The sequence below is a fragment of the Chrysoperla carnea genome, chromosome 1 (genome assembly GCF_905475395.1).
Source record: "Chrysoperla carnea chromosome 1, inChrCarn1.1, whole genome shotgun sequence".
Classification (NCBI taxonomy): domain Eukaryota; kingdom Metazoa; phylum Arthropoda; class Insecta; order Neuroptera; family Chrysopidae; genus Chrysoperla; species Chrysoperla carnea.
The window spans coordinates 100,496,553-100,523,298 of record NC_058337.1 but is presented as its reverse complement, the minus strand read 5'-3'; the positions used below and the strand labels follow the sequence as shown (position 1 = coordinate 100,523,298).

The 26,746-nt window shown below is 28.8% G+C and overlaps 1 protein-coding gene across 6 annotated transcripts in view; it reads right to left on the bottom strand.

Moving 5' to 3' along the window:
- LOC123295303 (actin-binding LIM protein 3) overlaps window positions 1-26,746 on the bottom strand; it is a 118,758-nt gene that overhangs the window by 36,256 nt on the left and 55,756 nt on the right. For all 6 annotated transcript variants that reach the window (XM_044876634.1, XM_044876626.1, XM_044876600.1 and 3 more), the window contains exon 2: window positions 12,635-12,855. In XM_044876634.1, the coding sequence (XP_044732569.1) occupies window positions 12,635-12,855 (221 nt within the window). The remainder of the gene's footprint in view (window positions 1-12,634; window positions 12,856-26,746) is intronic.

Sequence of the window (26,746 nt, the reverse complement as noted above, 5' to 3'; positions counted from 1 at the left end):
AAAATAAGTGCCTCATTAGTTGCGGTTCTATATGCCTGGCAGGACGCCTAACATTTTGCGAGCTCCTATGCTACTATGTAGATAACTCTTCCGTCCGTCCGTCCGTCTGTGGTCACGATTACTCAAAAACGAAAAGAGATATCAAGCTGAAATTTTTACAGCGTGCTTAGGACGTAAAAAGTGAGGTCCAGTTCGTAAATGAGCAACATGGGTCAATTGGGTCATGGGTCCGTAGTACCCATCTTGTAAACCGTTAGAGATAGAATGAAAGTTTAAATGTAAAAAATGTTCCTTACAAAAAAATTAACAACTTTTGTTTGAAACATTTTTTTGTAAACATCACTGTTTACCCACGAGGGCGTTAATTAGGTACAAATTTTATAGTATGTATGTATTAATATAGGAATATCAAAGTGATAGCATAATGATGATGACGAAAATATTGATGATAATGATAATGATGATAGTGATGATGACGATGATCACAATAAGAATGATAATGTTTAAAAATATATTTTTGTAACTCGTATTTTATTAGGTAAATAGGTTTTTTATGAATTAATTTAAGTATATTGCTAATAAGATTATACCTTTTTCTATTAATATAAATTAAGATTAGCCTGTGTACATTGTGTTAAATAAAGTAAGAAATGCTTAAATGACAAGTAATAGATTATTGAAGTATTTATTCATCTTTCCCCATAAATCTCTACGATAATTGTGATCGAGAATCATTGGCCTTAGAAAAGGCGAAAATAGTTGTGATTGAAAAAATGTAGCATTTAATTAATAACAGAAATTCAGATCAATATTAAAAATATAAAAATTTTATTTTTTTAGAATTATTTGAGGAGATCGCCTCATATTACAATTAATTGGAATTTATTATTAAATCAATAATAAAAATATAAGAATAACAAGCTGTACACGTGGAAGTATAGAACTTGAAGAGATGACAGGCAGCCTACCAGGTATAGAAAGAACATTTACCTAGGCGTAGCAAAAATTTATTGAAGTAAAATTAATATGTAAACATTAATAAAAATACATTTGGTAATAGCGAAAAAATTGTGAAGTGAAGCCAATGATAGGGATGGTTAAAGAAGTCGAGAATTGAATGAATGAAGTATGTTTGGAGTTTAATTTCGAAGAAAGTTATAAAAAAATGATTTTCTAATACAAAAAATATGATCAAAATTACCTTTAGGTCATTTATAAAGAGTGCTTGATATTTTAATTAATTAGAATTAATTATTAAATTAATAAAAAAAAAATTAGAAAGAAGAGTTATCTACATAGTAGCATAGGAGCTCGCGAAATGTTAGGCGTCCTGCCAGGCATATAGAACCGCAACTAATGAGGCACTTATTTTTTTTTGTATATAAAATTGTTTAAATTTTCATTTGGTTAAAGTTTTAAGCGGATCGGAATGGGTATAGTTCGTGCACACGGGAAAATTCATTGAAAAATCCGTGCCACCGTGTTATCACCGGTTGCGTCGAGGCACTTAAATATTATTTTGTTCTATTCAATGAATAGAAGATTTTAAAGTAATTACCAAGCAGGACAAAGTTGGTACAGTTCGTCAACAAAAATTTTACTTTCAAGAAAGCACCCATGTTATATGTGCCCACTGCGTTGAGGCACTAAAGCCCCATCCTATTGACTATGGTTAGTAGTAGTAGGGAAAATATATTTTATGCGTACCGCTGATCGGCTCGCGTTCTTACGGTCAGCTCCGGGACTACGGGGTCATGGTGGTTTGGCACCGAGTAAGAGAGAGTGTATGATGCACATGTATATACACTCACATCTTAACTCTCTCTTGTTCGGTGTCACTTTGATTTGAACCAACTTTAGCTTCAGCATAATTATTGTGCAATAAATATTTTTTGATGTTAATATTGATAGTTTAAAGGCCGTCACAGAATTTTTTATAATATTTTTGAATTGAATTGTTTATAACAAGTAGTAAGCACGTGTTTTATCTTCTAACCTATGTTCGGTTAGCCTTGGATTTGATTTCGTGTTTCGGGTTAATTAAAAAAATCAAATAGTTCATAGATGGATAAAAGATACTGCGGAAAAATTTGCTTTTTAGCCAATTTTCATTTTAATATTATACCTTCAATTAAAAAGCATTATATATAAAATTCGTATATTAATTTTAAAAGACTCACATATTTAAAAATCATGTTTGTCTCATGTTTCGAATAAAATAAAATAGAGTTGAGACTATTAAACAATATAATAGTTAAACAATAAAGAAAGATAAAACTTGATGACGGTTGAAGTTATATTTAAAACATAAATTTAATATACATTTAAAAACAATAAAATTCAGTCATTATTGGTAATTAACCTTATTTTGATAATATAATTACTCTATTATTATATTTACTTTCATATATTTATTTAGTGCATTGATGTTGCATAATATTGAATTGAGAATTTCATCTCATATTTTTATACCATGCATATATGAAATATACATAGTATATTAAGTTTAGTCCCAAGTTTGTAACGCTTAAAAATAATGATGCTAGGAAAAAAATTTTGTCATAGCTGTTCATAAAATCACCTAATTAGTCCATTTCCGGTTGTCCGTCCGTCCGTCCGTCTGTGGTCACGATAACTCAAAAACGAAAAAAGATATCGAGTTGAAATTTTTACAGCGTACTCAGGACGTAAAAAGTGAGGTCAAGTTCGTAAATGAGCATCATAGGTCAATTGGGTCTAGGGCCCGTAGGACCCATCTTGTAAACCGTTAGAGATAGAACAAAAGTTTAAATGTAAAAAATGTTCCTTATAAAAAAATAAGAAACTTTTGTTTGAAACATTTTTTTGTAAACATCACTGTTTACCCACAAGGGCATTAATTTGGTGCATATTTTATAGTGTGCATTAATTTAAGTGTATATTAGTGTGTGTGTGTTTATTAAAGTGAATATCTTTTGTTATTTACGTGACGTCAAAAAACAAACGATTGCGCATCAACACTGTCTATACATTTTTGTTTGTGTAATGTGATAAAGAAATCAACACTGACTATGCATGGTATTTCAACAATTAACTAAGTCAATTGTTTCTTTTCACTTGTTTTTATTATTATTTACAAGCTTTTTGGTTGCAATATTTGTATGTATGTATGTATGTATGTTTGCTCGGCTCAAATCTTGCAACTGAATTTTACAGGAGTTATCCTCTAGAATGAATGACTTGGAATATTAAAAGGTCAAAAAGAGAATACATAAGAAAGAGGTCACAGCAGATGTATCTGTCGAAGACAGAAGACAAAACAAAACAATTGGCTGAGTGAATTGTTAAAATACCATGTATAGACAGTGTTGATTATTCTGTCACATTACACATACATAGATGTCACACATATATAACTGATATTCCCATATAATACATACTATACAATTTGCGCATAAATCCGCTCTCACAGGTAAACAGTGATGTTTATGAAAAAATGTTTCATACAAAAGTTTACATTTAAACTTTTGTTCTATCTCTAACGGTTTACAAGATAGGTTTTACGGACCCAAAAACCAATTGACCTATGTTGCTCATTTACGAACTCGACCTCACTTTTTACGTTCTAAGCACGCTATAAAAATTTCTGCTTGATATCTCTTTTCGTTTTTGAGTTATCGTGATAACAGATGGAAAGATAACCGGAAATGGACTAATTAGGTGATTTTATGAACACCTATACCAAAATTTTGTTAATTTCATCAATGTTTTTAAGCCTTACAAACTTGGGCCTAAACTTAGTATACTTTGGTATATTTCATATACATGGTATAAGAAAGAACTTGAAACTAAAGATAAAATGCCTTTATTGATAGATTTTTATTACGCAGGGCGCTTATTTAATTGTATAAGAATATATACAAACATCAATAATTTACTGGAAAAATCCGATTTACGGAATGTGTAAGCACTTAGGACACACTGTTTTCTAGGCTCGTTTAGATTTAGGATATGCTTATCTAATTTAGTCTGCAGATAATTCTTACTAACTAGTTTTATGTATACGAATGTCGCATGAATAATTAAACAATTTTTAACAGATTTTTGTACAAACAATACACGAAGAATAAATGAAATAAATAATATCACGCAACTATTAAAAATAAATATTACACATAATATATTAATTTATTATATTATTATTTGTAAAAATAAATTAATTTATGATAATAAATTAATTACTTTACATATTTGGAAAATCATAATTATTAAATAGTAAAAAATATATATCAAATTGATCATTGATCTATCGGAGTATCGGTCATTAATCGTGTCGTGTAATAAACAAACATTCAATCTGCATGTGTTTATTATTATTGATGTTTAGAAATAATTGAGTTATGACGTTTTTATTTATATTTACATTTAAATAATTAACATACTTACTAATTTATGTATAAATAAGCTATACAGAAAAAATACTCTTTTGGTTCAAGAATAAGATATACGTGAGGCTAGTAAAGCCCATTTTTTCCAATACTTAAAATAAATAAAAATCTTATATATTTAAACGAGCAATTCTTATATATATATATATATATATATATATATATATATATATATATATATATATATATACGACGATATATCCAACGATTTTCATGAAAATGAGTATGTAGGGGTTTTTTGGGGCGATAAGTCGATCTAACAAGGTTTCATTTTAAAAAACGTCGTTTTATTCGTTTTTTCATGAAAAACTGAAACATACATCGCAAAATATTATTCTTCCTGACATCTTTTGGTGTATATCGTAGTTAATGAAATAAACGACATTACCGGGATATTCAAAATGGTATTTGTGTGGAGACATTTTAAATGTCTTATACAATATAATTAAATCTTTATGGGTCTTATATTAGTGATAAAATTTGTGTCTTTTTAACTCAAAAAATACAGAGCAAAGCTCGGTCATCCAGATATTTAGAAATAATATATGAAAACAAACTTTATCACAATATTCCTCATTTATTTTATTTTTAAATAAAATCAAAATACAAATTAAACTTCTTTTAAAAAACAATCACTTTTACAAGCCTCTCAATTTATAGCAATAACTAGCTGTGAACTATCCACTTCGCTGGGAAACTTACATTTTTAATACAAACAAACAAAAAATACACAAATATTATTGTGTTATATATAACCTTCACTTCATATGTCATTACTTATCCTCCTTTTGTTCACAATTTCGTCGAATTTATTATTTTGGTACGGAACCCTATTTTTTTTTAAATTTAAACAGCCCCTGTTACTCGCTGATAATGAAGTTTGCTGTACGTGAAATAATTTTGCAAATCGGTTACTACACAAGATAGAGGTTCTACACCTATATTTTGAAGGAATATACCTTGAATTCTGTTGCCTAGTTCATATCCTCTGTTGCTTTCACCTTTGTAAATGAACACCTATTTTGAGTTATTACGTTAATTTCAGTTTCACATTTTATAATGGCTCTCTGTATTTCTTATATATTTTTATTTTCTGTATCGTAAGCTTTTTTGTCGACGCCACCACACAAAAACTATCATTCTCTATTTTTACTCCCTTCAGGGTAAAATTTTCACAAACTTTGAATGTCGTATTTATTGATACCTAATCAAAAGCCTAAAAAATAAGTCAAGCTTCTAGCTTTAAAAATGACCTAATTTCCATTCAAACTTGCATCTCCTATTTCAGTCCCTACAGCCATTTTTCGCATTAAAAAGTAGCCTATGTCCTTTCTTAGGCTCCAAACTATCTCTGTACCAAATTTCATTCAAATCGATTTATAACACATTTTAGTAGCATTACCTTAAATTTGCATTCCCCTATTTCAACCCTTTACAGCCTTTTTTAGAACCTCAGGATCCAGACTATCTCTTCAAATCGGCAAATTTCACTTAAATCGGTTCAGTAGTTTAGGTGTGATTGCGTAACACACAGACAGGCAGAGTTATTTTCGCATTTATAATATAGCAGAGGATACTTTGAACTAAAACATTAATTACATTTGTATTAACAATACAAAAATTACAAAAAAATTTTAATTAAATTAATAAAACATTCAAATACTTTATTACTCAACAATGTTTTTACTTTATTGGTTAAATTCAATGGTGCACATAACTCTTTAACGATTGGGTTTTAAATAAAAGTATATAAGGCATTTTCGACTTAAAATTGTCCAAATAATACCCTCTTAAGGTAGTACTATCGGTAATAGACTTGGCATTCAGAATTTAATGAAACTTGGCATAGTTGTCCATTATTATATCATAATTAACCAGTTAAATTTTTAGGGGCCTTCAGAGAACTAAAAATCTGAACGTCCAGTTTTGTGAAATAAAATAAAATCTGTGAATTCCCATAAGGATCAATGTTAAAATATCTTTTTTTCAGTTCTCTGAAGGCCCCTAAAAATTTAACTGGTTAATTATGATATAATAATGGACAACTATGCCAAGTTTCATTAAATTCTGAATGCAAAGTCTATTACCGATAGTACTACCTTAAGCTATGTCCATCGAGTCACGAAATACTCGGTATATGTATAATGATGATTTGTAAACAAAGTTTGATTTCCCGACGACATCATACAATTTAAAATTTACATATTTGTACAAAGATTTAAGATTGTAATAATTATAGATTGAAATAAAATAAAATGATTATTATTTATTATTATAAACAGAACAGGTTTTAAATTTATTTAAATGAAGTAAATTATTTGTATATTTGGGTATTTTTTGAAATGTAATTTCTTGATAGTTTATTAGAAGAATATATGAGTCATGTCTTAAATAAAATAAGGGGAGAATGAAATATAAGAGAATGAAGAAGTAGTAATATTTATCTCATTTTATATAATTTGACCTAGTCATCTCCTTTATTCAATTCTACTAGTAGTGCTAACAACTAGATGATGTCATCACGTAAGTAATTTAATATCGTAAAGGAAGAGGCGCACCATATATGGGTGAAATTTTATTGTATGTATTTATGAAACGGAGAAAGTTTTTGTATCCAATTACGCAAGTGAATTCACGCTGAATATACTCGCCAAAGTTAGCAAGTTCATTGCTCCCATCAAATTGGGTGAAATTTACTGAAGTTTTGGAAACAGCAATGCCACCCATCGATGCTAAGTTTTACCTTTTTTACCTGTGGGATAAAAATTTAAATATGCACCAAAAAACAGGGTGATTTCGCAAAGGTCAATCACGTTTCTCCACAATTTACTCAAAAATGTGTTCTTTGGATAGAAAAATAGATCGGCCTAAAGTTATCAAGCGTAGAATTTCCGATCGATTTGTATATATAAACGCTTTCTTATCTTTCATACTTTCTGAAAAATATATCAATGTATTTTCCGTGTTTTTGGGGATTTTTTAAAAATTTTTCTTAAAAAATGAATACTTTAGGGAAAACACACTTCTGATAAAAGCATACAATTTCCTATCGATTTGTACATTTTGATTGTTTCCAATCTTTCGCATTTATGGAAAAATCGATATTTGATGTAGATTTTTCCAGGAAATATGAAAGAAATTGATTGGGGACATTATATTCTGTTTTTTCGTATTTTCTTGCGATTAAATGTAATAATGATATTTTTTAAGTTACGTTTTCTCCGAAAGGTAACATTTGTAGAACAAATTGATCTCTTAGCGTTTCGAATTTTAATATGCAAACAAAGCAACCCGAAGAACTAGGACCAATCTGTTCTTCGGGTCTAGGCCCAACTCCCCATCAAACTTTATCTTATTTATTGGGGTCACTTTTAATCTAGTGGCGCCACTGGTGAGATAATCAGATGCCTAGATTAAAATGGTCCACACTGTACCCAAATCTGGCCTATTTTTTTCTAAAATACATTAATTTCGAGTTAAATGCAAAAAATTACGGAAAATCATTGATTTTTCCGAAATCACCCTTTTTTGCTGCGCATATAAAAATTCTTATTCCATAGGTATTAAGGCTGCCTCCAAAACAGCAGTAAATCATATGAAATTTCATCTAATTTGATGAAAGTAAGAAAATTTTAACGAAGCTTATTTTCGATATCTATTAGGTAAAATTGAGAATATTTGAAGAAATTTTGCGAAATTTCTAAAATAAATCATAGCCATTCTGTACCGGAGCCTCTAACAAATATAAATTGACCTTTAGTTAAATTGATCACAGTCTAACAATAAATATTTTATCAATCAAATGTGAGTGAATATAATAATACCATGTTATTGAATTTCAATCAATTCAAATCGTCAAATTACTTAAATGATTTATGTAATACATAAAGTTAACAGAAATTATAATGAGAAAATTTGTTTATTTATTAAATAATATTGATGCCAATGCATTTACTTGTGGAAAAAAAAATATTACAAACTGGAAAAATGCATTTTAAATTAATATTTATAATGTATTTCAACACTAATGTAATAAAATATATTAAAAAATTTGGTGCCAAAGTCGCATATACCTGCATATACAGCCCATAATGACGCATTCCTAATTAACCTTACCTAGTTAATGTATTTTATACAATGAACATTGGAATTCGTTTAGTTCAGTTAATGAATGAATCTTGTTCAAGGTTTGGTTAGGAAAGATTATATTGGCTGTCCACGAGAGACACACTTAGGCCATAGGGTCCATTCTGATACCATTTATGTGATTTAACACCTTTTCCGCTGGTAATTTCTCAATTATTTTGAGAAGCTGAACACAGCCCATCACAGCCATTAATTCAATTATATTTTTTTTGTGATGGCGGAAATCGAATCAACCCAAGACAGTTTAACAAACTGAACTACAAGGGTTGAAAATATTGTACAAAGGATTCAAACTTGTAAATATTATCAAAGCAATAAATGAGATCTCTGGGATATTTCGAAATAAATTTCGATTTTGCCCCAATTTCCTAGATCAATGTTTGTTTTATATATAATACGTATAAGGTGATAAAATACTTGAATATGATTGACCCGTAAGGATCATGCTCATTGGCCAAGCACTAGTCACCTAATCGAAGCTGATGGGCTGACGTCACTAGCATCACAATTTGACAGATACTTAGAATAGTATAAATTGTAGGCATATGAAACGAAGATTGTGCAGACCGTTATCAAATTAGCAGCGAGGAACATACACAATAAGAGTAATTACGATTAGCTAATTCATACTGATGATGACTACTTGGTAGTCAAAATACGTATTTATATAATACAAAAATTAGTCTAGGAAATTGGAGCAAAAATCGATATTTAATTCAAACTGATTTGAAATTCAATTGATACAAATGCAATGTAATCAATGCCAAGAAAATAATATACAGCGACTGAAATTAAAAAATTCCGCTATTGCTGATAAGCATCCAAGGCCCGCGAATGTGCATCTAAGGCCCGCGAATGTGTTGCGTTTGTTCGGTGAGTCGAGGCAATTAAAAATTTGCTGAGATCATAACTTAAACAATTTTCCTCAATCAGTGTTGTCAAATTGTTATAACTTGTGAACTGTCTGAACAAATTTTTAGATCTAAATAAATAATTCTAGAAAATGTAGTATGCTAGCTCTAGGACTATTATATAGAGGTAAAAAAACTAAAAATATTCATCATCATGTGATTATTTTTAATGATGTTGCAAAAATTTATTTTTATTTTGTCTGAAATTGCATTTATTTTATAAACATTTAAGGGTCGATAATTTGTAGGTGTGAAATAATAACATTGCGAAGACACGTTCATCATGTTAAAAAAATGTAATTCATGAGTATAAACAAATTATTTAATAACGTATGATTGGAGTGTTGGATAAAATTGAGATCTACTTTTTTATACCATGTACACATGAAATATATCAAGTAATACTAATTTTAGTCCCAAGTTGTAACGCTTAGAAATATTGACGCTACCAACAATTTTAGTATAGGTGTCCATAAAATTACCTAATTAGTCCATTTCCGATTGTCCGATTGGCCGTAAACACGATAACTCAAAAACGAAAAGAGATATGAAGCTAAAATTTTTATAGCGTGCTTTTGACCTAAAAGTTTGAGTTCGTTAATGAGTATCATAACCGGTGTTTAAAAATGACTAAATATTCAACTTATTCCGAGAAATGATATTAACGAATTATTTTCTTTGCAATACCTACATAAAATTACTTTATTTCTAGAAATTTAATTTTGAAGAAAATTACGTAGCTCAACGTTACATGAGCACCAATCCTCCCACACGCCCCGTGAATGAGCCCCGTACATGGTTTTAAAATGCTCCTTAAGCTAAGTTTCCCGGTGGTTTTAAAAAAAAATTATATGGCACTATAAATAAGTGATAAATTTACATGTTTAAAAAATGTTACTTGCAGTTAGAAGCTTTCACCTGCTTATGCATTTTACTGTTCTTATTCCAAGACCTTTGAAATGAAATTAGAATTTTTATAATCCTCTATATTTTGTGAAGTTTTTCTTTTTTTATTTAGTAGATAAGCATAGAATAATAAGCTAAATAAATTTGATGTCAAAAATGTTCTATGCCATACATAAAGCCGTTAATTAAGATATACACAATGCAGTCAGTAGATGTGCACGGACCATGAAACAATAGAATGCGAGTGTAAATCCCTAGTGATTATTTTATAAAAACAGTAGTACAAAAACATTTTGTTTTTATTATCTGAATACTATTATACCTTATTATAGTGCAACCTTAATATAACGAACCTCAATATAACGAATTCCTCGATTTAACAAATTTTTCGCAATCCTCTTGAATTGTCCATAAGAGTCAATATAAAATATACCTCTACATTTCGAATATTTTTTGCGAACAGTCTCTTTATAACGAATTTTCAACTATAATAAAAAATTTAAATACCTCTAAATAACGAAATTCGTCAATTCAAAACCTTTATATAACGTATAAAGTCCCACCAATATATGATAGTTAGTAATATGCTCCATAGTATGTAATTCATGTCGCGAGAGGTTCCGACACTTTTTTCCTCTTTATAACGAATTTTAGACCAACTTAACCTCAATATTACAAACCTCAGTTTAATGAATTACTTCATATAACGAATATTTACTGGTTCCCTTCAGATTTGTTATATCGAGGTTGCACTGTATACCATTTGAGCGATGCATTCTAACTGAAAAAAGATTCCAAAAATTATGCATTTAGACAGTAGGTATTCTAGCGAACAAATTTGCAAATCTTAAATTTGAGAGATCTCCAAAAAAAGTTCATCAGAATATACCATTTTTCAGATTTTCCAGTTCGCTTTCAGTAATTATTAAAATCGTACTTCTATTTAAATCAGGGAGTCCCAATCTTTTTTCAATCAAGGACTCACTTTGACTGGTAAACTGAAAATTTTGAAACTCAATCGATTTTTTAAAATATGGTTATATAAAAGTTTATTATAATATTATCAAAAATGGTTTCGCTTCCAATTGTTGTTAAAAGTATGTGCAGTATTAATATTAGCATTTATGGACGCAGTAGTACACATACTGATCAAAGTTACACGAGATAATTTTATTCGTTAACAAGATGAGGCAGAGAAGTGTGCGATTGTGATAACATTGCAAAAAGAAATCCCATCCATTTTATTCAAAATATCTTTTTACCATCTTAAACATATATATATAATACTTCTACAATATTGCCAGCGCTCTATTCGAACAGCAGATGTCTACCCCTAACTGAAATAAGAGCTATCTTCAGAATTACTCGTTAGCGAATTCTCATAAATAGCACTTAAAAATCATCTTTTTTAACAATATTCTATCCCAAACACTATCAACCAGGTAAATTTTGTAATATAAACATGCGATATACCAAAACCTATGAAAAGTAAATGATGAATAATAATAAGCACGACAATTGTTACAAGTTGCGCAGAAGGATGCGCGTTTGTCAATAAGTTACAGATTGCCTGCACTTTTTCGATTTCGCCCGGCACGAAAATATTTAAAACACGAAATCAATGAGAATTTTTTCAAATTTCTTTTATATATTTTTTGCAAATGTCAAGTTAAAAAAAAAAGCACTCTGTATATGATCTTAAAGTACATAAGAAAGTATTAAAAAAATAGAAAATTAATTGTATTTTTAAGCATATTTTATCAAATCAATATTGAAGCCACTGAAACAGTGGATCCGAATGGAAGTGGTTTAAATCCTACTGACTATGCTAGGGCAGGGGGTAATAATGAGGATTAATTCATCTTAAAACAACATGATTGATTCTACTTAAAAACACAAAGCAATTTGCTGACAAACACAATTAATTTTCTTCAGTAGTTAAATTTCTAGTTTAAGTAGTCTATTTTATGTAGTTTAAGATGGCAAGAAGATAATTTGGAAAAATTGATGGGATTAATTTTTAGAGCGTTTTCAAAATCACAAACTTCTCTGCCTCACCCTGTAAAATATTATTACCCTAAAGTTTTTTTCAACACCAAACGTATGCCCCACCAAAGACACACACAACAATTGTGCAATAAAATTATAAAAACTACATGTACGACCCTAAAATTGTATACAATGAATGGTAAATGGCATTAAACATAAAAATAAATTAGAAATATGTGTTATAGTTATACTTACTTCCCCCTCAACATAATCATTACATGCGGCACATTTTGTGCCATAATTCCGTTGATAATCAGCTGTGCAATAATAATCACCATCTTTTGAAAAGAAACCACCCTGCGCCAATGAATTTTTACACACTTTACATTTAAAACAATTAGTGTGAAAATATTTATCTTGTACGCGTAACACTTCACCAGAACATTTTTTCTTACAAGTTTGGCAGTATGTTTTTCCTGTAACAAAAATTAATAAAAATTACATTTAAATAATATGTAAAAATGCTACTAAAAAAGATAAAGGTTAGTTTTAGAGGGGTAGCGCACTTAATCTTAAAAGCACCTGGATGACCGAGATTTGCTCGGTATTTTTTAGTTAATAAGACACAAATTTTATCAATAATATAAGAACCGTTTAAAATTTCTCACCACAAATACGAATTTGAATGTCCCGGTAATGTATTTTATTTCGTTGACTACGATATACCTATATATCACACTTGCTATCTATCAACCAAAAATGACAAAGACACACGGACTTCACACTATACAATACATACGAAGCGAACCACGTACAATGCAAGAGTCATATTTTTCAGTTGATGTTTCAGTTTTTCCTGAAAACACGAATAAAACGACGTTTTCTGAAAATGAAACCTAGCAAGATCGAATTTTCTCCCCCCAAAACCGTCTGTAATAAGATATGATTATTAATTTCGTGATTGGAAATTGTTTTCAACCCGAACAACGAAATTGTTAACTAATTCAAATGTCATAATGTTATTTGATTCAGAGACACAAATAATTCCATGAAAATTGAAACGCATTCATTTTAAATGATTTCAGGTTTATTTATAGCTCAACAAAATTTTTAAGAATACATGTTTGTTTATCGATTAAATATAATTTTAAAATTAAAACTAGAATAATAAAATAGCATGCAATTAATATAAAGTCACGCTTTTTTTTACAACCTAGAGGTTAAAGTGTAAACAACAATGTATATATTATATGAGGGAAGGCGTAGTCCCTAGAATCAAAAACATTTATGTAATTTTTAAAGTAATGCTTTCAATATCACAAAAGAAACTACATGTAGTGGATCATAGCTGTGATAAGAGTTTCGTTAAATATTCATAGATGAAGAGAGCTCTTGACCGTGACTTTGTATGCTTAGAATAAATACTTCGAGTAGTGCTTTTTTAAATTATAATATTTTAGGGAGATTGATGAAAGCTTGGAGAAAAAACTTACGTTCTGGTAGGTCCACACGATACCAACTTCACACAGACTTCTATAGAATTTTGTCTATTTTGTCTGCGCAACAAATCAGTGCAAACAAAAGTCGGTATGATAGTATGACAAAATTCTATAGAAGTCTGTGTGAAGTTGGTATCGTGTGCACCTACCATACGCACCGATAGATAAATCAAAATTATTTACTTTTTCGCAAAAAAATTTATTTTTAGTTTTTTCGTAAATAAAACTACGTTGACAAATAGTTCTTTAGTCTATTTGCCTTCTGATAAAATATCCTCATTTCAATAAAAATGTTTGCCAATAAATAACAATATCTGCCGAAAAACTACACAATGTTAAAGGTACATTTGACTCTATGAATTACATCTTACCCTACTTAATAACTTATAAATAATATTATTAAATTATTTATATAAATATTAAACAATTAAGACATTATATTTTATCAAAGTGGAACAACATATTCAATATATTAATTTATTAGAAATGATAATTTACATGTTTTCAAATGGCATGCAGCCTAGGTAAATATCAAACCAGAGTTCGATACAGTATATATTCGAAATAATCGAATTCGGAGAATATAGTCATTTATAGAATAAAATTATTACTAAATATAATATCTCATTAGGTTTATATGAATTTTTTATCAATGTTTATACATTTAATTATTACTATTTTACGTTAAAATTCGAATTATCCAACGAAAGTCTAATTATTCCATTAGATTTGAACTGAATTTGCCCTGCTGTTGTAATTGAAAATATCGAAGATTTTTTTTCTAAAGGAACTTTTACATAGTTTGTTGTTGGCTGTATTCTAATAAGGCCAGTGTCAAAGACCAATATATAATAGACCTTCTAAGAGAAAGTAAATACGAAAGTTGTTGTCAAAATATAATTTACAAATATTACTACATGTCTGGATTTTAAAATAGATATGACAATAATAAAGTAAACCATCCCTTAAAATGTCTACGATATAATCTACCCTTTACATAGAATTTAAACTCATAATACTTTACTTTTATTTTGAAAAATATCATTCGTCACGCAATTTAGTTCCGCTACTACAATTTTATTGAAATGCACTTTTATTTTCTTTTTTGTTTGTAGTATATTTCTTGTGGTTACTGAACATATAAATACATACATCAGACTTTAGATACTAACCTCACATCAGTATGGTCCGTGAGCTTATCATGCGGAAGAGAAATTTTTAAGATTCTTTTTGTGCACCATTTGGAAGGTTTATACAAAGATAAATTAAGAAATAAAAATGAAGTTTTGAGTAACGCTTAAAACTTTCTTTATAATATAGACTAATGTACTGAATCGAAGGGAAACGGGGTGGATGAGTGTTATAAATTCGTTTCATAACGAATTCAAAAAGCATATAGGACTTTTAAAAAACTTCTATAAAAAAAAACAAGAGAGGCTGTGTTACTAGTAACCTATAATCTAAATTGAAACTATTGAAAACGGGTCAGCATCCTGTTTTAATTAGTAAGAATTATTATTGCTAGTTGGCGTGGTTGCAACTCCCAGTTATCTGTTAAATGATAAGTATTGCCATCTGTTATTATAAAATTTAAACTACTAAAAACGGGTCAGTATCTTGCTTTAAATAGTAAAATAATGATGGAGATTTTAAAATCAAATTTGACTTTAAGAATCATAAAAATTTCATTTAATTATGGAATCACGGTCTACTATTATTGCAATTATCTTGGAACAAATCAAAAAATTTCATTATTAAAAAAGAAAGATGTATATTTTTATGTTTTGTTTATAAATTTTTGTGGTATTCACTTGAATAAAATTTATTTCTATTTAAAAAATTGAAAGTTCTAGCTTTTACCCTAGTATGGGACGATGTTGGCTAATAATTCAAGATTTGTTGTAAAAATAAAAATTGGAAGTTTATTTTCGATTGTGAGTTTTCAACATACCTTTACGTTAATTAAGTGTAAAGAGTGCTACTTTGTGGGTCTCCAAAATTTAGGATTTAAATAAAAAAATTTTGCAATTTTCTTTGTCCATTTATATTTTATTTTTTAATTGTATATACATATTATAAATGTGAAAGGATGTTTGCTTGTTATACTTTTATGCAAAAACTAGCGAATGGATTTGAATGAAACTGTACAATAATATAGCTCATACATCCGACTAACACATAAGCTTTAATTAAAAAAGATATTTAAAAAAAATTGAATTCTGTGGTCTTTGAACGCGGTGGTCTTATTATTTCAAGCCTAGCGAAGTGGGCGGACATCAAGCTATTATTTTAATAATTTAAAACATGACATGTTTCGTGTAATCCCCTTAACAAATCAGGGGATGGTGTATTAAAAAACTAGAAAGTATAAGCTTCTAAAGAACTATTTGAGATTCAGGTCCGACGGTTTTTCGCATAGATAAAGCTCTTTTTAATTTCGTGTTGGGTTAGGCTTAGTTACACTTTGAAATACATTCAACTCTAGGAATAAATTTAGGAAGATAAAAATATGATTTTTTACAATTATTAGAATTCTTCACGGATAATTTACTAAACGCCAGAGCCGTTTTGTGCAGTATTTATTAACAACTTCTTTTAAATGAAAACCTTTCTTTTATACTATTTTAACAATAATTATTAATGACATAGTAAAATGTCTTTAACCTGTAAAGCTACAATAAAACGCTAAGTAAGTACAAATAAATCTTTGTATTCGACCATTAATATTTTAAAAGCTATTAATAAAATAAATCCATACATAGACTCGAAAAGTAGTATTAAGACTCTCTGTTTAAAGTTCGATCTATAATATTGGGTTTTTAAGAAAACACCTGAAATGATTTCTCCCATTTTCTGACTTAATATTACTTCGGCCAGATAATTTTTAAGAATTCTCTGTATAAATTACCAAAAAATTAACCTATTATGAAAGACATCTAGCAAATGAAAAATAATTTATTTATGCTTAGGTGCAAAGGACCTATTGATTCTGGCATACTTTTCATCTAAATTGTGTGTCTATGATAATTGATCGATGTATTTACAGTTTTAAAATATGACTGTAAAATTTATTGTGTAAAAAAATTCCGTGTACATTTAAACCGTTCATTCAACTTTTAAACAAGAAAAGCATACAAAAATATTGTGCCCCCTTCTTATATGCAATCATAATAAGTGCACTTTGATATTTTCTAGAATTTTCTTTATTTTTATTTAGTCTACTGAAAACTTAACATACAGCAGAAATCTACTGATTATAGTGATAATTTTTACATTAAGTACATATTAATTTTTCAAATATGTTCGTTCGGTTTATTTGTAATAAGTATCCTAATCAGATTAAACAATCACATTAATTTTTGTAACATAACTTCACCGCTACTTATTTCTTGTTAAGCATACTTCATATTGAGATTATAATTATTAAGAAGCTTATTTTAAATTTATCACTCAACCATAAATCTATAGGGGCTATTCACTTCTGAGTATGCACAAACGGGTGAGCACATCTTTAGAATACGGTACGTGAAAAATAAATTATGAAATTTGAAAAAAGTTAAAATTTATGTAAAAATATACTTTAATGTTCTGATTTCGAGTCATAAAAGCACATTTTTCTTTTATAATATTAAAATTAAAAATCGTAATTTTTAAACAGTATATCACGTGACCTAAACGCGGGCAAGCCCTGATGTGATGTCATATCGGTATGAACCGATTAGTTTAGTGTAGACTGCTGGGTATAATATATCCATAGATAATAAATATTTATATTTATAATAATTAGTTGTCTATGAATATATCTGTCAAAGTTATCTGTGTTATTTCGTATAATGATACCGATATTACGTCACCAAATTGGATGGCCGCGTTTTTGACAGTTTAAAAAAGGTATAAAATTTAATTTAAGTTTTTGCAAAAAACTTGTGTATTTTTCCGAAATAAATTTTTGGCTTTTTATTAGCAAAATCAACATTTTGAAGTACTTTTTCAAATATAGTAGAATATCCTATTGATTAGCCTCTTTGTACGACAACGGCGATGGTTATGTGTTTTTGTAGTATACTTTTTTTACTGATTGTTCAATACTTTACCTCCATAGGCGTAGAAATACGGAGGATTTGAAGAGAAAAAAATCCACGTTCTACACCAATGAATTAATGATAAACTTTATTTTTATGTGAGCTTATTTCTCCTATAAAACAATGTCAACATCACCAATTTTAGCAAAATAGCATTCAGCGTTGGAATTGAAATATAAATATAATAATAAAAAGAATCCAAAATTACAACTTTAAGGCAAGATAGGCTAAATTGATTAATTTTGTACTGTGGATACTACATCATCTGGTAGAACATTTTACAGATCTTTTTGAGACTCCCTGTATGATACAATCATATCTTACTCAGTTTCTGTTCGGCAATTTCTTTTATATTTGAGCGCTCAAGTTTGAGATCTTGATATTCTAACGTCCATTAACCCAAGTAAATTAATCAATTTCCTTAAGTAATTATGAAGTATGTAATTTGTTTCATGAGAAGAGAATATCACGAATAATTTTACATTCAAGTGGACAGTTTTAAAAACTTTTGTTGACGAAATGTTGAATGTATATATAATGTTTTTGAAAAGTCTTTGTACTTTGTCCGATGTTCAAAAATATTTTTAAATTAAGTTCGCGATACTTTACTTAAAATAAATTCCGATAAATATATTATTATACAAAGGAGTTTAATTCACAAGAAAAATTTGTTGTTTTTACTATCCCAAAAAAAAAAATCATTTTCCGAACCATATTCACAAAAGATTATACATATTTTATTTAATTTCAGAAAGCACCAGCTTTCAAAAATAGTATAAATTAGAAATAAAATTAAAAAAAAAAAAAATTTCGATTTTGTCTCAGTTTTCTAGATCAATATTTGTATTATATAAATAGGTATTTCGACTACCAAGTAGTCATCATCAGTTTGAATAAGCTAATCACAATTACTTTTATTGAATATGTTAGCCGTTGCTACATTTGATGACGGTCTTTACGACCAATGTGAACACTGGTTCTACGCTCACCATGGGTAAAATATAATGAAATGTTTAATGAAGCCTCATTTGTCCAAATTTGAAATCAATTTGTTGTTGTGATTAATTTCGTTATTGATAAGTTTATTTTGTACATTTTATTGTTCATTTTTCTACGGGTATTTTATCCGTTCATGCCTATTCGTGTAGCCTGTCATTTTTAATTAAAGTATATCACCATATCTCCATGCCAATTTTGTTGTTACTGCAATTAAATAAAACAATTGCTTAGTCGAATGAATAACCCTCGAATTTAGAGTGAGTCACGTATATTGTCATAATATATTCAATATAGAAACAATTGAATTTGAATGATATTTTGTCCCATAAATCTATAGTTGCACAGGGAAAAAAATTCAAGTAGTCGATTTCGTCAAGCGGTTGATTATATTTTTAACTTTTTAAGTGTGCTGAATTGGAACTTGAAATTTATTTATTTATTAGGCGAATTATAAGTAGAAAAGTCCTTACAAATTTTTCGATCACTTGTAAACTCTCGTACGAGAGAGAGAGTTTCGTTAATTATCGTCTATAATTTTGAGAATTTCTCGATTAACGTAAGAAATAAGGAGGATAAGGGTAGGACAGAAAAAACTTGCTAGAGTAATAACATATAAGATTCAACGAAGCATTGTGTAAAATTCATATTTCAAATTCCATCGTTAGCACTACATTAGACTTATTAACTGAAGATAAATAGTGATTAAATGTAGAGTTTTTAGTGTATCCTTGAAAATAGTACTTATGTACAATGATTAATTAAAAATTTTCTACCTAAAATCATTGTCTGATCAATGATCATAATCATAATATTCTTAGCTAGGCCAACACAGCTCACACAATTCATGTATAACAAAACAACATCACTACGCTACACAAGTAGGTATATATAGACTCGGTAAAATCCGTCATTGAGCATAAATAAAATGCTTCTGAACGTAAAAGAGCAGATTGCAGGTGGGTTACCCGGTAGGATATTGTTTAAACTAATTTTTTTAAACAAATAAATAATATTGGCCGAATCGCTTCTGAAACGCGATTTTTACGATTTTTTCCCCTCAAAATGTGTAAAGCTTACTCAACTACATCCCGCAAAAATGTTTGTCCGAATTGAATTTTAAGTCTTGGTTTTTTCGATTTTACGGGGAGTTGCTTTGTAGAAAATGAAATTTTGAAACTTTTCGAGTCGATTGGTGAAAATTCCATCCTTCTACCATGTATAGAACAATCGCTATTTTGGGGTGGTTTTTTCGCGGTCTCTTTTAAAAATTAACAATCAAGCACTTAAAAGACAATTAGGACAAAAATTTTTGCGAGATGTTGTTCCATAAGCTTTACAAACAAAATTTTAATACATATATTTAAAATCTGATTTTTTCATGCATTTTTTGAGGGATAAATAAAGGTCGTAAAAAATACGTTTTTTCAAATTTTACGAATTTTTTATTTGAAAACTGGAGAGTTTAGAGAAAAATTTCTACGAACATTTTTTGTTAATTTTGACCCTAAATTTTTCTGTTCAGTTGTGCCGAGGTACCCAGCGGCAACCTGGAATTTTACGTTTAGGGCCACGGGATATTGTAATAATTTTCCATGCCAAAATTATAAATGCTTAAAGATGTATTTTACCGGGTCTAACATGTAATGATTTATAAAATAAATAAAACAAAAGATGATAATAATAAATAATTGTTATTCTAATTTATGATGTAAGTTTTTTTCAAATTCAAATAGTTGTAATAAATAAATGACTAACAATATTAGATGTAACGTCATACGTTATTTTTAACACAAAAAAAAAATACTGTATGCAAGAAATTAAATTAAATGTGTTGGTAGGTGCACAATAATGTGATGTAACATTATTTAATAGACATACAATACATACATATACAGTATTACCAGCTAGTACACAGATACCACTCACTAATGGTACTTCGTTTCCATATACACAAAGGTGGAGTATGATACAGGTTGATCTGCTTGCTCATCAATACACCAAAACACCATTTGGAATGTCACAATCACAGATGAAGAGCTAGGTAGTGACCAAAATGGTAGTACACGTTAAGAAATGCATGGCGTTTACTACAATACTGGTATGGGTATAGAGACTGATGTTATAGTCGAGACAGATACATATAGTATTTAGATTGCAAACGTAATATTACAGTATTGAATAGGGCTATCCACCAGAAGTATTGTGGGTTACACCAACCAATATGGGCCTGACGTTCATACTGCATTGACTCGGACATAACTACTGCTAATGTTATTATTCCCTCAATACAGTATATAGTATGGCGTTCACACTGATACTGATATAGTAATATCCACAAAAAATTTCTTACCATGATAGAAAATTAGAAAGGTCGCCAATCTAACACAACCTGGCGGTGAAACTGATCGTGTGTGTGTGTGTTTTTTTAGAACTGAACGTGCCATTTGTGACAATCTCAGATGACTGGAAGAGGTAAAAAAACCTGATGGAAAAATTTTGTTCCAAATCGATTTCAAGTCTAATAGCAATTGTAATGATTTACAAAGGAACTGTGTTCCCTTTTTTTCTTGAAAATACAATACCAATAATTATATTATAAATTATTGACCCAAAAATAATACACTGTATATGAAATATATCAAAGTATATTAAGTTTAGTTCCAAGTTTGTAACGCTTTGAAATTTATGCTACGAAACAAAATTTTGGTATAGTTGTTCATAAAATCAACTAATTACAACAATTTCGTATGCCCGCCCGTCCGTCTGTGCATATCAGTGATTACGATAACTCAAAAACGAAAAGAGTGTTCAGGACTTAAAAAATGACTTTTAACTTAACACTGCCAATATAGGATATTTCAACAATTCACTCTATCAATTGTTTATTTTCACTGGGGTCTATCAATTTTTAATTTTAGAGCGTTCAAACTGATATGATACCGAATTGGAAAGAGTGTAGAGTCATTCCCTTTAAGAGGGGCTACAAAAAACCATAGCGGGATATGCAGTAATGCAGTATTGTATTCTCAACATAAAATTTTTAGCATCTTTACTTTCGACTTTGGTTTTGTTTAACAGCAATTTTGTTTGTCTTTATTTATAGAAATATTTATGAAGTTATTTTTATAATACTCAACTAAAAAACGTTACCAAATTATTTTTAATAACGTTATAACACGGTATTTGTATAATCCATTAATGTTTTTTTGTAACTCTCTGTATATATTATTTTGATGGGTGTTATTGTTGTTTTAGGATTCATAATAAATGTACTGTGTTAAAAATCAATCACAACTGTATAATTTTAAAAATAACGCCTCCTATAAATTATTCTACAATGTCTATAATGTATGTAATCGATACTAAAAAGTATGGTAACAATCACTTATACAAAACAATCACCATATAATTTAATGTATAAGGGATAAAAACTTGACCTCACTATCGGGTGTTAAAATCGATCTTTTGTGCCGATTTGTGGCATGCGACAAATTTTATTCTTGAAAATTTTTGTAAATATGCCTACCTCAAAATCTAAATATATATTAGAAAGTTTGCCTTTCCAAAATTCGCACAAATAGCGAATTCATATGGTAAACTTTTTCGCGATCAATGACCTCGAGAACTTTCGGGTGGAATGTTAGGTTCAAGTTCGTTTTTCTTAAAAACAACTACTTCTTTTTAACAACCTACCATATGGGAACTGTCATTTTGAAAGAGTATTTTTTAATTAACTTCACTTGTATGTTTGTATGTATGTCATTTTGTAATCAATATATCACCCACTTTCGCAGAGAGTTATGGTGGATATGACCTGATTTTCCCGCCACTTCCACCATTACGATATACCTACGTTTTTTAGTTTTAAATTAAAAATTTATATAAAAATGCTTTTTTAGGATCGACTTCGCCTTTTTTAGGAAAATATTTTTTTATGAGTTACGCATGCATGACTATTTCTAAAAGCTTTGAGGTGCTCCGAATCATCCTTGGTATTTTAAATTGAGCGCGTCCAGCTTTTACAAATAGTCATGTAAGAATAACCCATAAAAAAATTATTTTCTACCTTTTTAAGTATTTTTTATTTAAATTTTAAGTATGTAGATTTTTACCTATCTCGGCTACAAATTCGCCAGATTTCCATAATTAAATGACAAGGAATTAATGATCATATTGTATTAAAAGTATGTATCATCACTGGTATACTAAAAGTATCATCATCCGTCTCTTTCAATTAAATCAAATACAATGTCAAATGATTATTATTACTATAGTTTGTAAAAATATTCATTTTAATTGTAACATAGACATTTTATGAGTAGGAATAAAAAAAATTGGCATAGTTTTATTTTTTTAACTTCATTTTGTATAAAATTTTAAATAATAATCATTTAAATATAATTGTAACAGTGTTATCTGTTGAATTCAGTAAAATTCAACCTAAAACATTATTGCAAAAATTTGCTTTGTAAAAAAAAATGAAAAATATCATTTAAAAAATATAATTCATCAGTATTTTTCACACATTTTCAATATTTCAAAAGTTTCATATTAAAAAATTGTTTTAAACGTAGGTAATAATTATTTTTAACACTGTCCGATCTAGCTACTAAGCCGTCTGGGCAAAAATAATATTCGCCGTGATTTACAATAACAACATATACAACGTGTTCTATTATTAACTGCAGAAACCTAACTTCCCAAAATAAGCTCATCAAGAGCAACAAAAAACTCTTTTCCAAATTTGGATCTGAGCCTTAATTTGGGAGCTACAGGTATGACAAAAATTGATAAATTTGATTATTCACTGACTATCATTCTATAACCAGTAGCCAATGATAATCAGAAGATATTAGTAAATTTTTTTTTAATAATATTCAACTGAGGTAGGGATTTTTAAAAATTATAACATGATTTGATTGGATTATATTATTTTGCAAAAACATTAAATTATTGTACGTAAACAAACAAACTATGTGACAATGGGTGTAGTTTGTTTGCTTAGGTCCAATGATAAGTTGTTTACTTTATTATTATTATTTTCTCAGAATAATAAAATAAAAGTTTAAATTCAATAAAAACGAATAAAGGTAAATTAAGCTTCTAACATTTTGCATATAAAAGAGAGAGTACACAGGAAGCATCAGAAATTACACCGTTATAAAAAAAATACCAAAGAATTATCATACAAATATTATAATTGGAAACTTTAAATTAAAAAAAGTCTTCCTCTGTCAATCAATCACAACAATAACCGCACATGTACATTGTATTTGTATGGATGACTGATGAGTCATATGTACGATTTTACAATAACAATTAATTGATATTCATATAATTTTTTTCAACTTTACATTTTCTGAAGTATTCATCATACATAAATATATTACCCGCAAGAAACAGACGTAAGACATACTTAAGGCAGTTCATTCGTTATACAGAGCAACCTTAATATAACGTAGGTACCTCAATACAAAGAATTCCTCGATTTAACAAATTTTTCTTGAATTGCCGATAAGAGTCAATTTAAAATATACTTTTACATTGCGAACATTATTTGCGAGAAACCTCTTTAAACGAATTTTCAATAATAAAAAAAAAAAAGTGTAAATATCTCTAATTAACTAATTTTGCCAACCAAAAACATTTATATAATAATCATGGGGTTTAACCTCCGTTTCTCTGACATATACGCCTATAACAGAGGCCACCCACATCATTATTTGTTAATCTTTATTTATTTAATTACAAACATATTTACAATTACATTTTGATGTGGGTGGAGTCGGTTACTATGTTCTTATCTCTAAGCGTCGACAATGTGATCTATTCTACCGCCCCCATTAATCATAATTGTGCACACTGCCGCTGCTTGGATTCGAACCCGCAACCTATTCTAAGTAAACAAACGGTCTATGACTAATGCCTTAGACCGCTCGGCCACTTAAACTCTATATAACATTCCCACCAATATATGAACCTTAATTTCATAGTATGTGATTCATTTCGCGACAGATTCCGACCAGTTTTTTTCGTAAAACAATCATCATTGTTTGATAGAAAGTAATGTAAACAATGCTGCTCGTCACTATTGTTAAAGGTTCAAGTTGCAATGGCTCAGAAACGTAAAAGGTGTTCCTTTATCAATCATAGAAAAGCGAAACATCATTCATTACCTCTTTATAACAAATTTTAGACCAACCTAACCTGAATATAACGATCCTCAGCTTAACGAATTACTTGATATCAACGAATATTTACTTGTTCCCTTCCGATTTGTTATATCGAGATTGGACTGTATAGTTAATTCCATGCTCTTATATCCGCGAACTATTTGTGTGAACAGTACAAACTATTTAAAAAAATCGAGTAAAACCGATTGGTACCAAATAATTCGTCATAAATTATTGTTTTAAGGTAGTTCCAGCATGAAATCACTTTTCGACAGATTTGGCCGAATTTTTTTTCTCGGGTTTATAATAGCTTTATTTATGAATTCCTAAAATTTCATAATTTTTGGCCGTTTAGATCGCGAGATATTTAAAGACAAAGTTCGCGATTTTGAGGGTCATGTCCCATTTAAAGCATGTAAAATGTCCGGTCTCTCCAACTATTTTTTATGATATTATTATATATTAAAGAAAAAGTAGAAAAAAATGTTTATACAATAAAATTCTAAAAAAAAAATTTAGAAATTAATTTTCACTTTCGAGATATTAATTTTGACGTAAATTGATCGAAATTGGGACGTTGGCATAATTATTTCCCATTTTAAACGGTCAAAATTTCTGAAACTTTGGGAATTAATAGTAAGCATTATTAAATTCTTAAATTTAATTTTTCGTTAAATTATGTCGAAAAAAATTTTAACCATAGCTTTAGCATAGGAACTGCAGATACCATGCTGGAAATACCTTAATAGGTTGTTTTTGTAAAGAATAGCAGAAACCTTTTAATTTTCGAGATATATAGAAAGATATCTATTATTTTATACTTGGTATACCTCCAGCATGCTAATTATTCACATTTTGATTGTTTGTGAGAAAATTTCTTTTATTTCTATTAAATACGGAATACTTTTATCAATCTTAGATTCCAATTTTATTGAATTTCTAATAAAAACCATTTCACAAGGGAACTATCATACCGTTGTTTTTGACATGGAGGTGTTTTTTAATTTATGGAACAGCTTTATCTAGAAAAAACCACTATAAAAGTTTCTTGAGCTCTAATTTATAACTATTCTAACTTCATTGACAGTGAATGATTTTCTAATTGTACCTTTTCAATACCAAAAGGTTTAAAAAACAACTACTTTTATCTTTGGAAGTTTTCTTTAAACTAGATTCTTAAAATTTGCTACAGTTAAGTGCCAGTTCGATAAAAAATTATCCGAACGATTTGATTTTATGTTTTTTTGTTTATTTTCTAGTTTAATGTCTGTTAATTGCATAAAAATTGTAATTTTTAATTGCATTACTTTTTCAACTATTCCTTTCAAGTTTCGTGTTGAGGACTGGTCAATCAGTAAGTTACACTGTTTAAATGAGTTATTAAATCTTACATTATTAATATGTATTAATTATTTGTTGATGTTGTACTAGACATACAAATAAATATAAATATAATAAATCCGTCAGAACAATCCACTTTCTCTTTATTATTGTGAATGAATTATAATAATAATAGACCACGCAACAAATAAACTGTTTTGTTGTGTTTTGTCTGTATCTGATTCTTATTCATGTTGTTAAATAATTCTTTTATTTATAGTGATTTATGAATAA